This window comes from Anomaloglossus baeobatrachus, chromosome 7 (assembly GCF_048569485.1).
Source record: "Anomaloglossus baeobatrachus isolate aAnoBae1 chromosome 7, aAnoBae1.hap1, whole genome shotgun sequence".
In the NCBI taxonomy this organism is placed as follows: domain Eukaryota; kingdom Metazoa; phylum Chordata; class Amphibia; order Anura; family Aromobatidae; genus Anomaloglossus; species Anomaloglossus baeobatrachus.
In genome coordinates this window covers 59,367,689-59,385,283 of record NC_134359.1, presented here as the reverse complement: position 1 = coordinate 59,385,283, position 17,595 = coordinate 59,367,689, and the positions used below count along the sequence as shown (strand labels likewise).

At 50.2% G+C, this 17,595-nt stretch overlaps 1 protein-coding gene across 4 annotated transcripts in view; it reads left to right on the top strand.

Moving 5' to 3' along the window:
• Positions 1-17,595, top strand: part of LOC142245060 (neurabin-1-like) — a 208,833-nt gene that overhangs the window by 134,677 nt on the left and 56,561 nt on the right. For all 4 annotated transcript variants that reach the window (XM_075317337.1, XM_075317334.1, XM_075317335.1 and 1 more), the window contains exons 14-15: positions 11,208-11,286; positions 14,133-14,204. In XM_075317337.1, the coding sequence (XP_075173452.1) occupies positions 11,208-11,286; positions 14,133-14,204 (151 nt within the window). The remainder of the gene's footprint in view (positions 1-11,207; positions 11,287-14,132; positions 14,205-17,595) is intronic.

Here is a 17,595-nt window from a genome sequence, read left to right as displayed (position 1 = left end):
CCCAGCCTGCTCATATACTCCCCAGCCTGCTCATATACTCCCCAGCCTGCTCATATACTCCCCAGCCTGCTCATATACTCCCCAGCCTGCTCATATACTCCCCAGCCTGCTCATATACTCCCCAGCCTGCTCATATACTCCCCAGCCTGCTCATATACTCCCCAGCCTGCTCATATACTCCCCAGCCTGCTCATATACTCCCCAGCCTGCTCATATACTCCCCAGCCTGCTCATATACTCCCCAGCCTGCTCATATACTCCCCAGCCTGCTCATATACTCCCCAGCCTGCTCATATACTCCCCAGCCTGCTCATATACTCCCCAGCCTGCTCATATACTCCCCAGCCTGCTCATATACTCCCCAGCCTGCTCATATACTCCCCAGCCTGCTCATATACTCCCCAGCCTGCTCATATACTCCCCAGCCTGCTCATATACTCCCCAGCCTGCTCATATACTCCCCAGCCTGCTCATATACTCCCCAGCCTGCTCATATACTCCCCAGCCTGCTCATATACTCCCCAGCCTGCTCATAAGATACCCCCCAGCCTGCTCATATACTCCCCTGCCTGCTCATAAGATACCCCCCAGCCTGCTCATAAGATACCCCCCAGCCTGCTCATAAGATACCCCCCAGCCTGCTATATGCCCTCATCCTGGTGAATGGCCGCATCCTGTGGCACATAAAAAAAATAAACGTTCATACTCCCCTCACCTCACTCCTTGCAGCACCGCTCCTCTTACCGTCTGTCAGCGGCAGCGCCGCTGAATGCAGCCGTAACCCTGCACCATTGCGATGTCCTCCGGTGGTCTGTGCCGGCGGCTGCGTGTGGACACGTGCGCACAGCGATGACGTCATCGCTGTGTGCGCCGCTAGTCACGCAAGTCAGCTGACCGGACAGACGGGAGGAGGAGCGATGCTGCAGGGGAACGGTGAGTAATCTGTACTGATTCACTGCCCCCCGCTCTGATGATGATGCGCGGGGGGCAGTGAATACAGCCGCACATGATCACTCCAGGCTGCAGTTGCCAGGGGTAATCATGCGGGCCGATTATCCCTGCCCATCCTCTGAGAGATGATGGGCGTGCATATTAAATGAGCGGGCCCACGTGGTCACGGCAGGCTGCTACAGCCAGCTCGTGCCCCTGATGACCCGCTCCACCGCAGCACCCATATTCCCCGCAGCCACATTCAGACCATAAGACGCACCCCCAACATTCCCCCAACATTTGGGGGGAAAAAAGTGCATCTTATGGTCCGAAAAATACGGTATATTTGTGTTTCTTCAGATATTTTGTCATACCATGCCTGAGGAAGAGACCTGAGATGTCTCGAAAGCTTGCTTTATAACATCATATGTTATTTTGTTAGCCATTAAAAGGAATCACAACTACAAAAATTTTAATTTTGTTTCTCACTGAGAGCAATCAATCATTTTTTTTAACTGGCTAACAAAATTCTGATGATAGTGGCTTTTTTTTGGCTTACTTGAGAAAAATCATGGACTTCTGAATATCTATGGTTGGGAGCTTTCTGGGTATATGAAGCAAACACAGGGCTCAAACACAGTGTGAACAGAGCCTTGTGGGGGCAGATCTAAAGGACTGTTATCTACTAATGATTTCTTCAGCGCTCTATTGGGAGACCCAGACGATTGGGTGTATAGCACTGCCTCCGGAGGCCACACAAAGCAATTACACTAAAAAGTGTAAGGCCCCTCCCCTTCTGGCTATACACCCCCAGTGGGATCACTGGCTCACCAGTTTTCTGCTTTGTGCGAAGGAGGTCAGGCATCCACGCATAGCTCCACTGTTTGTAGTCAGCAGTAGCTGCTGGCTATATCGGATGGAAGAAAAGAGGGCCCATATGGGGCCCCCACCATGCTCCCTTCTCACCCGCGGTGGTGCTTGTAAGGTTGAGGTACCTATTGCTGGTACAGAGGCTGGAGCCCACATGCGGTTTTCCTTCCACATCCCCTGGAGGGCTCTGTGGAAGTGGGATCTTACCGGCCTCCAAGCCCTGAGGCCGGGCTCCATCCACAGACCCAGAGAACCTGCTGGATTTGGAGCGGGAGTGCCGTTCAGGGACAAGGCCCTGCAACTTTCAGGTACTCTGTGTCCCCGGCAGGCACGGACACTCTCAAGGCTTGCTGAGCGTTATAGTGCGCCGGGGACAGTAGCGCTGTGCGCTGGGGTTAGGTCACTGCAGCTTTGCTGAGTGACGTTACATGTTGGGAACTACTGCGCCGACCGCTACTGGAGCGGCGGCGCAGCTGCGACTTGTGGTGCGCCGGGGACTTTGCGCCGACCGCGCTTTTACGGCGGCGGCGCTTCTAACTTTAGCCCCCGGCTTCTGCGGCCTAGCGCCGCTTCGTTCCCGCCCCCACCCTGTCAATCAGGGTAGGGGAGAGACGCTGCTCAATTGGCAGCGCCGAGGGCTGGAGCTTTATTTACATGCTCCAGCCCTCTCACTAGGCACAGTGGGAAGCAGGCTTCCCGCTCTTCGTCTGTATACGCCCAGGGCCCGCCCCCCCTCTCCACAAGGACGCCGGCAGCCATTACACATGCGGTCTGGCTGGGGAAAGGCAGCAGGCTCTGGGAGACCCAGACTAAAGGGATTTCGGCGACCACACACCCGCTCCTAAGCGGGCGGTAAGCTGCACTTTAGTGCTGGCCCCACTAGTGCCTCAGTGTTATATTAGTGTACTTTTTTCTTAGTACCATATATATATATAGTTGCACTGTAAGGTCGCTTCTTGGCTGGACACCCTGTACTGCTCTGAGGAGGCAGCAACATGTCATCCGCAAAACGCAAGGGTGCCAAGGCACAGGCTGTGTACACTGTTTGTACTGCATGTGGGGCTGATCTACCGGCAGGCTCCAAAGACTCACATTGTGTGCAATGTTCAGTCCCAGTGGCACTTCGTCAGCCAGAGCCTAATGTGGTGGTAGCCCAGGCAGAGACGCCTGTGAACCCTGCCCCGGTGACGGGGACAGACTTTGCAGTTTTTGCTGATAAAATGTCTGTGACTATGTCAAAAATCCTGGAGACCTTGCAGTCCAGGCCAGTTACTCAGACCATGGACACTGCTGTGTCTATGCTCTCCGGTCCCCCTCAGTTGGAACTAATCCGTACTTCAAGGGGGTTTCAAGCATCACAGGCTGAAGTCTCTGACTCAGATGACAGTCCCAGGCAGCCTAAGCGAGCTCGCTGGGAAAGACCCTCCACGTCATCACACTGCTCAGGGTCTCAGCGAGAAGAGTCTCTCGGTGATGAGACTGAGGACGGTGATCAGGATTCTAATCCTGAGGCTCCTTTCAATCTGGATGCCCCTGATGGTGACGCCATGGTTAATGACCTTATATCGGCAATTAATAGACTGTTGGATATTTCTCCCCCAGCCCCTTCTGCAGAGGAGGCAGCTGCACAGCAGGAGAAGTTCCATTTCCTGTATCCCAAGCGTAAATTAAGTGCTTTTTCGGACCACTCTGACTTCAGAGAATCGATCCAGAAACACGACGCTCATCCAGACAAGCGTTTCTCTAAACGTTCTAAGGATACCCGTTATCCTTTTCCCTCTGAGGTGGCCAAACGCTGGACCCAGTGTCCAAAGGTGGATCCCCCAATTTCCAAGCTTGCGGCTAGATCCATAGTCGCAGTAGAGGATGGCGCTTCACTTAAAGATGCCAACGACAGACAGATGGACCTTTGGTTGAAATCTGTCTATGAAGCTATCGGCGCGTCGTTTGCTCCAGCATTCGCGGCCGTGTGGGCACTCCAAGCTATTTCAGCTGGTTTAGCACAGGTGGATGCTATCATACATCCAGCAGTGCCGCAGGTGGCGTCCCTAACTTCGCAAATGTCTGCGTTTGCGACCTATGCTATCAATGCTGTCCTAGAATCTACGAGCCGTACCGCTATGGCGTCCGCCAATTCTGTGGTTTTGCGCAGAGCCTTGTGGTTAAAGGACTGGAAAGCAGATGCTGGTTCCAAAAAATGCTTAACCAGCTTGCCATTATCTAGAGACAGACTGTTTGGTGAGCCATTGGCTGAAATCATAAAACAGTCCAAGGGTAAGGACTCTTCCTTACCACAGCCCAGAGCAAGTAAACCTCAACAGAAAAAGTGGCAGTCGAGGTTTCGGTCCTTTCGAGGCTCGGGCAAGGCCCAATTCTCCTCGTCCAAAAGGACTCAGAAAGAACAAGGGAGCTCAGATTCCTGGCGGGCTCACTCACGCCCCAGGAAAGCAAATGGAGGAACCGCTTCCAAAGCGGCTACCTCATGACTTTCGGCCTCCTCCCTCCGCATCCTCGGTCGGTGGCAGGCTCTCCCGCTTTTGCGACATTTGGCTGTCACAGGTCAAAGACCGGTGGGTAACAGACATTTTGTCTCGCGGGTACAGAATCGAGTTCAGTTCTCGACCTCCACTTCGGTTCTTCAGAACCTCCCCACACCCCAACCGAGCAGATGCCCTGCTGCAGGCGGTGGACTCTCTAAGAGCAGAAGGAGTCGTGATCCCTGTCCCCCCTCAGGAACGGGGGCGAGGATTTTACTCCAATCTCTTTGTGGTTCCAAAAAAGGACGGCTCCTTCCGTCCTGTTCTGGACCTAAAACTGCTCAACAAGCATGTGAACGCCAGGCGGTTTCGGATGGAATCCCTCCGCTCAGTCATTGCCTCAATGTCTCAAGGAGATTTCATAGCATCAATAGACATCAAAGATGCTTATCTCCACGTGCCGATTGCTACAGAGCACCAACGCTTTCTACGCTTCGTGATAGGAGACGACCATCTTCAGTTCGTAGCTCTGCCATTTGGTCTGGCGACAGCCCCTCGGGTGTTCACCAAGATCATGGCGGCAGTGGTAGCAGTCTTGCACTCTCACGGACACTCTGTGATCCCTTACTTGGACGATCTACTGGTCAAGGCACCCTCTCAAGAGGCATGCCAACTCAGCCTGAATGTTGCACTGGAGACTCTCCAGGCGTTCGGGTGGATCATCAACTTCCCAAAGTCAAATCTGTCACCGACCCAATCACTAACGTATCTGGGCATGGAGTTTCATACTCTCTCAGCGATAGTGAAGCTTCCGCTGGACAAGCAGCGGTTTCTACAGACTGGGGTGCAGGCTCTCCTTCAAAGTCAGTCGCACTCCTTAAGACGCCTCATGCACTTCCTCGGGAAGATGGTGGCGGCAATAGAGGCGGTTCCGTTTGCGCAGTTTCATCTGCGTCCACTTCAATGGGACATTCTCCGCCAATGGGACGGGAAGTCAACATCCCTGGACAGGAAAGTCTCCCTTTCCCAGACGGCCAAAGACTCTCTGCAGTGGTGGCTTCTTCCCACCTCATTATCACAGGGAAGATCCTTCCTACCACCGTCTTGGGCGGTGGTCACGACAGACGCGAGTCTGTCAGGGTGGGGAGCAGTCTTTCTCCACCACAGGGCTCAGGGTACGTGGACTCGGCAGGAGTCCACCCTTCAGATCAATGTTCTGGAAATCAGAGCAGTGTATCTTGCCCTACTAGCCTTCCAGCAGTGGCTGGAAGGAAGGCAGATCCGAATTCAGTCGGACAACTCCACAGCGGTGGCATACATCAACCACCAAGGGGGGACACGCAGTCGGCAAGCCTTCCAGGAAGTCCGGCGGATTCTGATGTGGGTGGAAGCCACAGCCTCCACCATATCCGCAGTTCACATCCCCGGTGTAGAAAACTGGGAAGCAGACTTCCTCAGTCGCCAGGGCATGGACGCAGGGGAATGGTCCCTTCACCCAGACGTGTTTCAGGAAATCTGTCGCCGCTGGGGGGTGCCGGACGTCGACCTAATGGCGTCACGGCACAACAACAAGGTCCCAACCTTCATGGCACGGTCTCGCGATCAAAGAGCGCTGGCGGCAGACGCCCTAGTGCAAGATTGGTCGCAGTTCCGGCTCCCTTATGTGTTTCCACCTCTGGCACTCTTGCCCAGAGTGCTACGCAAGATCAGATCCGATTGCAGCCGCGTCATACTTGTCGCCCCAGACTGGCCGAGGAGGGCGTGGTATCCGGATCTGTGGCAGCTCAAGGTCGGCCAACCGTGGGCACTCCCAGACCGACCAGACTTACTGTCCCAAGGGCCGTTTTTCCATCGGAATTCTGCGGCCCTGAACCTGACTGTGTGGCCATTGAGTCCTGGATCCTAGCGTCTTCAGGATTGTCCCAAGGGGTCGTTGCCACCATGAGACAGGCTAGGAAGCCCACGTCCGCTAAGATCTACCACAGAACGTGGAGGATATTCTTATCCTGGTGCTCTGCTCAGGGAGTGTCTCCCTGGCCATTTGCATTGCCTACCTTTCTTTCTTTCCTGCAATCTGGGTTAGAAAAAGGTTTGTCGCTCGGCTCCCTTAAAGGTCAGGTCTCGGCGCTATCCGTCTTTTTTCAGAGGCGTTTGGCACGCCTTCCTAAGGTGCGCACGTTCCTACAGGGGGTTTGCCATATCGTACCCCCGTACAAGCGGCCGTTAGATCCATGGGATCTGAACAGGGTACTAGTTGCCCTCCAGAAGCCGCCCTTCGAGCCTCTGAGGGAGGTTTCACTTTCTAGACTATCACAGAAAGTGGCTTTTCTGGTAGCGATCACATCTCTTCGGAGAGTGTCTGAGCTGGCAGCACTATCATCCAAGGCTCCCTTCCTGGTCTTCCACCAGGACAAGGTTGTGCTGCGCCCCATTCAGGAGTTTCTCCCGAAGGTGGTATCCTCTTTTCATCTTAATCAGGATATCTCTTTTGCCTTCGTTTTGTCCTCATGCAGTTCATCGGTATGAGAAAGATTTACATTTGTTAGATCTGGTGAGAGCACTCAGAATCTACATTTCCCGCACGGTGCCCTTGCGCCGTTCGGATGCACTCTTTGTCCTTGTCGCTGGTCAGCGCAAAGGGTCGCAGGCTTCTAAGGCCACCCTGGCTCGATGGATCAAAGAACCAATTCTTGAAGCCTACCGTTCTGCTGGGCTTCCGGTTCCATCAGGGCTGAAGGCCCATTCTACCAGAGCCGTGGGTGCATCCTGGGCATTACGACACCAGGCTACGGCTCAACAGGTGTGCCAGGCAGCTACCTGGTCGAGTCTGCACACTTTCACCAAACATTATCAGGTGCATACCTATGCTTCGGCGGACGCCAGCCTAGGTAGAAGAGTCCTGCAGGCGGCAGTTGCCTCCCCGTAGGGGAGGGCTGTCTTGCAGCTCTAACATGAGGTATTTCTTTACCCACCCAGGGACAGCTTTTGGACGTCCCAATCGTCTGGGTCTCCCAATAGAGCGCTGAAGAAGAAGGGAATTTTGTTACTTACCGTAAATTCCTTTTCTTCTAGCTCTTATTGGGAGACCCAGCACCCGCCCTGTTGTCCTTCGGGATTTTTTGGTTTGTTTGCGGGTACACATGTTGTTCATGTTGAACGGTTTTCAGTTCTCCGATGTTACTCGGAGAGAATTTGTTTAAACCAGTTATTGGCTTTCCTCCTTCTTGCTTTTGCACTAAGGGTACCTTCACACTTAGCGATGCAGCAGCGATCCGACCAGCGATCTGACCTGGTCAGGATCGCTGCTGCATCGCTACATGGTCGCTGGTGAGCTGTCAAACAGGCAGATCTCACCAGCGACCAGTGAACAGCCCCCAGCCAGCAGCGACGTGCAAGCGACGCTGCGCTTGCACGGAGCTGCCGTCTGGAAGCTGCGGAGACTGGTAACTAAGGTAAACATCGGGTATGGTTACCCGATGTTTACATTAGTTACCAGCGCACAGCTGTGTGTGCAGGGAGCAGGGAGCCGCGCACACTGAGCGCTGGCTCCTTGCTCTCCTACCATAGCTACAGTACACATCGGGTTAATTAACCCGATGTGTAATGCAGCTACATGTGCAGAGAGCAGGGAGCCGCGCACACTGCTTAGCGCTGGCTCCTTGCTCTCCTAGCTGCTGTACACATCGGGTTAATTAACCCGATGTGTACAGCAGCTACATGTGCAGAGAGCCGGAGCCGGCAGCACAGGCAGCGTGAGAGCTGCAGAGGCTGGTAACTAAGGTAAATATCGGGTAACCACCTTGGTTACCCGATGTTTATCTTGGATACAGCTTACCTCAGCTGTCAGATGCCGGCTCCTGCTCCCCTGCTCGCTTCATTTGTCGCTCTCTTGCTGTCACACACAGCGATCTGTGTGTCACAGCAGGAGAGCGGCTTTGAAGAAAACGAACCAGGACTGTGTGTAACGAGCAGCGATCTCGCAGCAGGGGCCAGATCGCTGCTCAGTGTCACACACAGCGAGATCGCTAATGAGGTCACTGCTGCGTCACAAAAACCGTGACTCAGCAGCGATCTCGGCAGCGATCTCGCTGTGTGTGAAGCACCCCTAAAACTGGTGAGCCAGTGATCCCACTGGGGGTGTATAGCCAGAAGGGGAGGGGCCTTACACTTTTTAGTGTAATTGCTTTGTGTGGCCTCCGGAGGCAGTGCTATACACCCAATCGTCTGGGTCTCCCAATAAGAGCTAGAAGAAAAGGAATTTACGGTAAGTAACAAAATTCCCTTCTTTGTGTTCATATTTTATTTAACTTGTTTGAGGTTGATTGCATGTAGTATTATCTGCTGAATGTGATCAGTCTGGTTTGCATCAATGTATTCCCTACTAATTGTTACCAATTATATATTTTTATTTATTTATTTTATATACCCCACCTGCTTAAGGCCCTGTGCGCACTTACTGTTTTTTGCCGCGGATTTCCTGTGGTTTTGCTGCATGTTTCGCTGCAGAAAATGTTCATAACATCTCTGCAGTGATTCACCAGCAAAACCTATGGGGGAAAAAAAATCCTGTGCGCACTAGGCGGATTTTGACAGCTGCATGTTTTGCTGCGGAATTCCCGCAGCAAAAACAATTGCATGTCAATTATTTTCCGCACGTTGCTGCGGGATTTAACTCCATTGACTGCAATGTAATCGTGAAATCCCGCAGGGAATAACGCAGGCAGCAAATTTTGTGCGGTTCACTGCGTTTTCCTGCATTATTCCCTGCGGTATTTCGCGGTTTACCTGCGGTAATGTTCATCGCTGCCTGCGGTTTGCAGGGAAGTGATGTCATTATGACAGGAAGAGGAAGCGGAGCAGAGAGTAAACACTCACACAGATCACAGACACACACAGACATCACAGACAGAACACAGACACAGACTGTCGCATGCATTATGCGGCAGTACCGGAGTGTCCCCAGCTTTCCTGCTGCCGTGATGCAGTGGCAGTCAGGGTAATACAAGGAGTTAGTGGCGGCGATCCGCCGCCATTAAGTCCAGGCTTGATCATGGCAGCGTCTGAGACAGCTGACATGATCAACCCGTAAGTAAAGTGAAAAAACACACACCGAAAAAATCCTTTTATTTTAAATAAAACACAAATAAGCCTCGTTCACCCTTTTATTAACCCCTCCCGAAACACACAGCTCCGACATAATCCACGTCCTGCGATGCTTACATCCAGCCGCGACTGACACACAGCGCTGAATGCAGCCTCGCAGCGAGACGGCAGATGTAACCACATGGCATTTCCCACGACTGGTAATGTGAACTCACATTTCTCGGGAGAAATGCAGCGATCTGTCCTCTATCTATCTACTATCTATCTCAGAAGGAAATGATTATTTTTTTTTTTTTCAATGTGCTTTATTACATTGAATGCAATAAAACACATGTACCAACCCGCACGCGGCAATACCGCGGTAAAGCCGCGGCAAACCAGATGCGGTTTTCGGGTGCGGTTTCCGGCGGTTTTTAACCGCGGGTGCAGTAATCTTTCAATGCTTGCAGAATTTTCTTGAGAAAATTCCATTTTCCAGAGCGCACAGGGCCGAAGACCTAACTGCAGCAATTTGAGGTTTTATAACATTAACGGGAACCTGTCACCAGGTTTACCCCTTATACGCCGCGGTCAGCACCAGTCAGCCCTTATATACTTAATTCCAGAATACTGTGTATAATGTAAAAAAACACCCTTCATAATAATAATAATCCGGTCCAATAGGTTTAGCTGCTTGGTTCTGCGCCTCCTCTTGGGTCTGAGGAGGAGAATGGCGATCGCCACAGATTGCCGTTCTCCTTCTTTTCTGCCCCGTGTGAATGACTCTTCCTAAGTCTTCCACACCGGCCGGCATTACGCTCCTGCACAGTTGCAGTTTGATCTGCCGTACTGAGGGCAGATGTACTGCAATGTGCAGGCATGAGGAAAGGTTAAGGACCGCCCGCGAATGCGCATTACAATACTTTGATCTGTCCTCAGTAAGGCAGATCAAAGTGTGCCTGCACAGGACCTCAATGCCGGCCTTTGTGGATGACTTAAGACATGTGATCCTTAATGGGCTTGGGAGGAGGACGGCGGCGATCAACACAGAAAAAACCCATCGGACCGGACCGCCCCCCTAGGTGAGTGTAATAAGTGTTTTTTTTTCATTATACACAGCGGCCCGGGCTGTTATATACAGTATTCTGGAATGAGGTATATAAGAACTGACTGGTGGCGGCCGCAGCTTAAAGTCACCAAATCTGGTGACAGGTTCCCTTTAAATTCCAGAGGCAAAAACAAAGAGAACGTCTGTAACATCAAACCTTGAATAAGGCCTTCATTTAGATGTCAGATTTTCTCTTCTGTGTGTGTGTATATATATAAAAAAAATGCGGGCCTAGTTTCTTGTATCTGAAAAAGAAAAGAAAAAATGCAAAGCTTCTCTTAGCCATTATAATCTTAAAACCAGCATCTGTCTGCTGTCCGTGATTTTTCAGATTCACAGATTTGTATGAAAAACTGACAGATCTGAAACGGACATGTATTAGCTATTTTATTTTTGCTGGCCACATGGCCTATAATAAAAATTTGACATGCGAACGGCCCCATAGACTATAATGAGGGCATGTTCTATCTGTCAAAAAACACAGAACACACAAGTGAAAATCGGACGTGTGAACGAGGACGAATTCAGATAAAGATCATTCATGTACCTTCCCCAAAGAATTATTTTATATCGTCTTCCTTCCCTCCTCCTGAAATGATCCATTTCATGACCTTATATTCATGTGACCTGATGCGTAGCTCATACAGTGCACGTTCTCCTTGCTCCGTAGTATAGGTAACATTGCTTTTATGTTGGCTTGTGTTTGATTTTTATGTTTGTGGCTTTCTTTTGGTTACTAGATGACAAGAGGAGTGATGACAAAGCTGCAGAATCAAGTGAAAACACCGGAAAACACAAAAGAAGATTCCCTGATTTTGGGTAGGAGTCACCAACACACTATATTTTTGTCTTTTTAGCGTTTTTTTTCCCTTAACCCCTTAACGATCGCGGGCCGTAAAATTACGTCCTAGAGGTCATAATGTTACTGCCCGCGGTCTGCCGGCAACATCATGCTGCGATCGGCACACATCTCAGCTGATTTTCACAGCTGAGATGTGTGCCTGCTAGGCACGAGCAGAATCGTTATCTGCTCGTGCCATTTAATCCCTTATATGGCACTGTCAATATGTGACAGCGCCATTATAAGCGCGATCGCGGTAAACATTTACTTACCGCCCGATACCAGAAGTCACGTGACGCGATCACGTGACTTCCGATAGTTGTCATGGTAGCACAGGGTCATGTGATGACTCCTGTACTACACCTGACTTGCTTTCACTTTCGCTGTGCCAGCGGCACAGCAAAAGAGCAAGAGAGCGTATCTGCTGTTTACAGCCTTGTAGCTGTGATCAGCAGATACTGCAGAGCGATCAGAATGCTGATCGCAATAGCCCCCTAGGGGGACTAGTAAAATAAAAAAAAAGTTAAAAAAAAGTTTTAAATAAAAAAAATCAAAAAAACCTAAAAGTTCAAATCACCCCCCATTCGCCCCATTGAAAATTAAAGGGTTAAAAAAATTAAAAATATACACACATTTGGTATCGCCGCGTTCAGAAACGCCCGATCTATCAAAATATAAAATCAATTAATCTGATCAGTATACGGCGTAGCAGCAAAAAAATTCCAAAGGCCAAAACGATGTTTTTTTGTTGCCACAACTTTTGCGCAAAATGCAATAAGAGGCGATCAAAATGTAGCATCTGCGCAAAAATGGTACCGTTAAAAACGTCAGCTCGAGACGCAAAAAATAAGCCGTCATTGAGCCATAGATCCCGAAAAATGAGAACACTACCGGTCACGGAATATGGCATAAAACGTGCACCACTTTTTTCGGACAAACCTCCGATTTTTTTATTTAACCCCTTATATAAATGTAAACACATACATGTTTGGTGTCTATGAACTCGCACTGACCTGAGGCATCACACCCACATATCAGTTTTACCATATAGTGAACACAGTGAATAAAATATCTCAAAAACCATAGTGCTATCGCACTTTTTTTGCAATTTTTCTGCATTTGGAATTTTTTTGCCATTTTCTACTACACTATATGGTAAAACTGATGGTTTCATTTAAAAGTACAGCTCGTTCCACAAAAAATGAGCCCTCACATGACCATATTGACTGAAAAATAAAAAAGTTACGTCTCTCAGGAAAAGAATGGCGAAAAAAAAACGGAAAGCGAAAAATCGGCCGGTCGTGAAGGGGTTAAATACAAAAAAATCTTTTATAACTGTCTCCAGCATAAACTCACATTTTCACCCTGCCATATGGTTCTGGACATGAGCCTCTATGTATTTGGTTCTTTTATCTGGCCCATTGAAATTCTCTTTTAAATAATAAAACTTTAAAGGCAAGTCCGGTCAAAACTATTATTTATTTATTTATTTTTTCCCCATACGTATGAGTAAGGCAATCACATTAAAACATTTGATTTTGAATCACCACTGATTTCCAGATAGAAAAAGGCACCAAAGTATGCTTGAAGCTTTTGGTGGTCCTTACTGGAGGGTGGTAGGTGTGGGAGCCATGGGTGCGGAACGCTCCTAAGACTGGTGCTCGCTAAAACCGAGTGTTGACCCAGTCGTTGCGGGGACTCCAGCTGGGGATGCAGAGTTTTAATTTTTTGTTTGTCCTGCCAATTTCCAGTCTAGCAAACTAAAAGGAAAATGAACAATTATTTCTAACAGTTGATGTTCCAGCGGAAAAAAGTTTTAAAAAGACTGTTATAGAAAGTCAACTTTATAAATCAAAAAGACAGCTCTTTTCATGTTATTATGCAATACCTTTTAAGGGTGCTGTAAGCTGGTAGTTTGCAATTTTATATTTGCTAAAGGCATAGACACCTGCAGAAAATAAAACCCCCACCCCACCACTGATGGGCAGCTGTCCACCATACACCGTCCACCGTACATCGACAGAAACCTGCTAATCATGATGGGAACAGACACGAGACACCTAGTCCTGTAGTGATAATCACCTTTTGGTAAAACACGGATTGTAGTGAAACAGCAAAAACACAGACCAGTAACTGACACATTGCTGTCCCTACAGTATGCTTCTCTTATTACATAGAAAACAGCTGCTGACAGATTCCCTTTAACTGAACAGAAATATAGATGTTCTGACTGTTTTCATTAGGGAATGTACACATGACGTCTTTCTCAGGTGGATTCCGCCTGAAAAAGTGGTTAAAAATACCTGCAAAAACTGTGAGCATATGGACAGCAATTTTCAGAACCACTTCTTGTGCATATGTTCCGTCTTTTTCGCTTTTTTTAACCGCTTCAGGCTTTGAAAGCTGTGAAGTAGCTAAAGCAATGAAACCAACCAGCAGAGGACAACTGTCACCACTCTTCTGCAGAGGCCGTAACTACCAGCAGATTTCCAAAATTTCAGGTTGTGAAGGGGGATGTACGCACAGTCTTTAAACACCAGTGTACCAGCCTTTCACATCCTTTCTATTTATAATATATATATATATATATATATATATATATATATATATATATATATATAAATACAAAGGATGTGAGAGGCTGGTACACTGGTGTTTAAAGACTGTGTACATCCCCCTTCACAACCTGAAATTTTGGAAATCTGCTGGTAGTTACGGCCTCTGCAGAAGAGCGGTGACCGTTGTCCTCTGCTGGTTGGTTTCATTGCTTAACAATATTGATGCAAAATGTATTTTTTATAACAGCCGAATTGTTTATATTTAGGGGTCTGAGAAAATCTGGAGGGAAAGGCAGAAAGCAAGAGCGGGAGAGCCAGAGGGGATCCTTGGATAGTCGGTAAATAACCAAGTAGTGTTTTTTTTGTTTTGTTTTTATTTACTGTTGGATGTAAGTGAAAAAGTAAAATTATATTTTCTTTGTCGCTCCTTATTGGGAGACCCAGACAATTGGGTGTATAGCTATGCCTCCGGAGGCCACACAAAGTATTACACTAAAAGTGTAAAGCCCCTCCCCTTCAGCCTATACACCCCCCCGTGCTGCCACGGGCTCATCAGTTTTTATGCTTTGTGCGAAGGAGGTCAGACATGCACGCATAGCTCCACAGCTTAGTCAGCAGCAGCTGCTGACTATGTCGGATGGAAGAAAAGAGGGCCCATAACAGGGCCCCCAGCATGCTCCCTTCTCACCCCACTCTTGTCGGCGGTGTTGTTAAGGTTGAGGTATCCATTGCGGGTACGGAGGCTGGAGCCCACATGCTGCTTTCCTTCCCCATCCCTCAATTAGGGCTCTGGGTGAAGTGGGATCCTTTCGGTCTCCAGGCACAGGAGACCGTGCTCCATCCACAGCTCCTGAGGACCATGCTGGATAGGAGCCGAGTATCGTTCAGGGACATGGCCCTGCTACTTTGAGGTACTCTGTGTCCCCGTGGGGACCGCGCACAGCAACACTCCAGCATTGCTGGGTGTGCTAGTGCACCGGGGACAGCAGCGCTGACTGCGTTTGTGCCATTACACACTTCAGCGTCGCTGAGTGTGTTCGTGTAGGGGGACTGCCGCGCTGACCGCCGCTGCCATGGTTATCACTGCGGCGCGGCTGGGACTGTTAGTGCGCCGGGGACTTCCGCGCCGACCGCGCTTATACGGCGGCCGCGCTTATAACTCGAGTCCCCGGCTTTTGCGGCCTAGTCTCGTTTTCTTCCCGCCCCCAGCCCTGCCAGTCAGGTGAAGGGCGGGACGCTGTACAGGACGGCAGCACTGAGGGCTGGAGCATGCTTTGCATACTCCACCCCCCTCACTCTGCACAGTGGGGCACCAGTTCCCGCACTTTTCTGGGTCACGCCCACGGCTCCCTCCTCTCCTCAGGACGCCGGCAGCCATTCCTCTCAGCTCTGCTAACGCTGGAGAGGAGAGACAAGCTCAGGGAGACCCAGGCAGGATTTCTGGTGCCCACACAACCGCTTTGCGCAGGCGGTAATCAGCACCTGAGGTGCTGGCCCCACTAGTGCAGAAGTGTACTTATAGATTATATGATTATAGACTATACTTTACACTGTATGGTGCACTGTTGATTTTTGTCTATATACCCTCCTGTATTGCTCAGAGGAGACAACAGCATGTCGTCCACAAATAGCAAGGGTGCCAAAGCACAGACTTACTATGCTGCCTGTGCAGCATGTACGGCTATACTGCCGGCAGGTTCCACTGACCCTCATTGTGTGCAATGCTCGGCCCCTGTGGCACTTTCTCAGCCGGAGCCTCTGCTAAGGGTGGCCCAGGGAGAACCACCTGTTAACACTGTCCAGGTGACAGGGACGGAGTTTGCAGTTTTTACTGAAAGACTTTCTGAGACTATGGCTAAGATATTAGAAGCCTTGTAGTCCAGGCCGGCATCTCAAGCCAGGGGCACTGTGGAATCATTGCCCCCTGGTTCCCCCTCAGTTGGAACAGCAATGTCCTCCCGGGGTGTCTCATGGATGCCAGGGTGAGGTCTCTGACACGGACCGCAGCCCCAGACCGATTAAGCGAGCTCGCTATGATATCCCCTCGACATCATCACAATGTTCAAGGTCTCAGCGAGAGGACTCTCTGTATGATGAAGCGGAGGTAGCTGATCAGGATTCTGATCCTGAAGCCGCTCTCAACCTTGATACTCCTGATGGGGACGCCATAGTGAATGATCTTATTGCGTCCATCAATGAAATGTTGGATATTTCTCCCTCAGCTCCTCCAGTGGAGGAGTCAGCTTCTCAGCAGGAGAAATTCCGTTTCAGGTTTCCCAAGCGTACAAAGAGTATGTTTCTGGACCACTCTGACTTCAGAGAGGCAGTCCAGAAACACCGAGCTTGTCCAGATAAGCGTTTTTCCAAGCGCCTTAAGGATACACGTTACCCTTTCCCCCCTGACGTGGTCAAGGGCTGGACTCAGTGTCCCAAGGTGGATCCTCCAATCTCCAGACTTGCGGCTAGATCCATAGTTGCAGTGGAAGATGGAGCTTCACTCAAGGATGCCACTGACAGACAGATGGAGCTCTGGTTGAAATCCATCTATGAAGCTATCGGCGCGTCTTTTGCTCCAGCATTCGCAGCCGTATGGGCACTCCAAGCTATCTCAGCTGGTCAGGCGCAAATTGACGCACTCACACGTACGTCTGCGCCACAGGTGGCGTCCATAACCTCTCAAACGTCGGCATTTGCGTCCTACGCTATTAATGCTGTCCTGGACTCTGCGAGCCGTACGGCGGTTGCAGCCGACAATTTGGTGGCAATACGCAGGGCCTTGTGGCTGCGGGAATGGAAGGCAGATTTGGCTTCCAAAAAGTGCTTAACTGGATTGCCATTTTCTGGCGACCGTTTGTTTGGTGAGAGATTGGATGAAATCATCAAACAATCAAAGGGAAAGGAAACATCTTTACCCCAGGCCAAACCAAAAACACCCCAACAGAGGAGGGGACAGTCGAGGTTTCGGTCCTTTCGGGGTGCGGGCAGGTCCCAATTCTCCTCGTCCAAAAGGCCTCAGAAGGATCAGAGGAACTCCGACGCATGGCGGTCTAAATCACGCCCTAAAAAGACCGCCGGAGGTGCCGCTACTAAGGCGGCTTCCTCATGACTTACAGCCTCCTCACACCGCATCCTCGGTCGGTGGCAGGCTCTCCCGCTTTTGCGACACCTGGCTGCCACAAGTAAAAGACCGTTGGGTGAGAGACATTTTGTCTCACGGTTACAGGATAGAGTTCAGCTCTCGTCCTCCGACTCGATTCTTCAGAACATCTCCGCCTCCCGAGCGAGCCGAGGCTCTTCTGCAGGCGGTGGGCATTCTGAAGGCAGGAGGAGTGGTGGTCCCGGTTCCTCTTCAGCAACAGGGTCACGGTTTCTACTCCAACCTGTTTGTGGTTCCAAAGAAGGACGGGTCCTTCCGTCCTGTTTTGGACCTAAAACTGCTCAACAAACACGTAAGGACCAGGCGGTTCCGGATGGAATCCCTCCGCTCCGTCATCGCCTCAATGTCCCAAGGAGATTTCCTAGCATCGATCGATATCAAGGATGCTTATCTCCACGTACCAATTGCTCCAGAGCATCAGCGCTTCTTGCGCTTCGCCATAGGAGACGAACACCTTCAGTTTGCGGCACTGCCGTTCGGCCTGGCGACAGCCCCAAGGGTTTTCACCAAGGTCATGGCTACAGTAGTTGCGGTCCTCCACTCTCAGGGTCACTCAGTGATACCTTACTTGG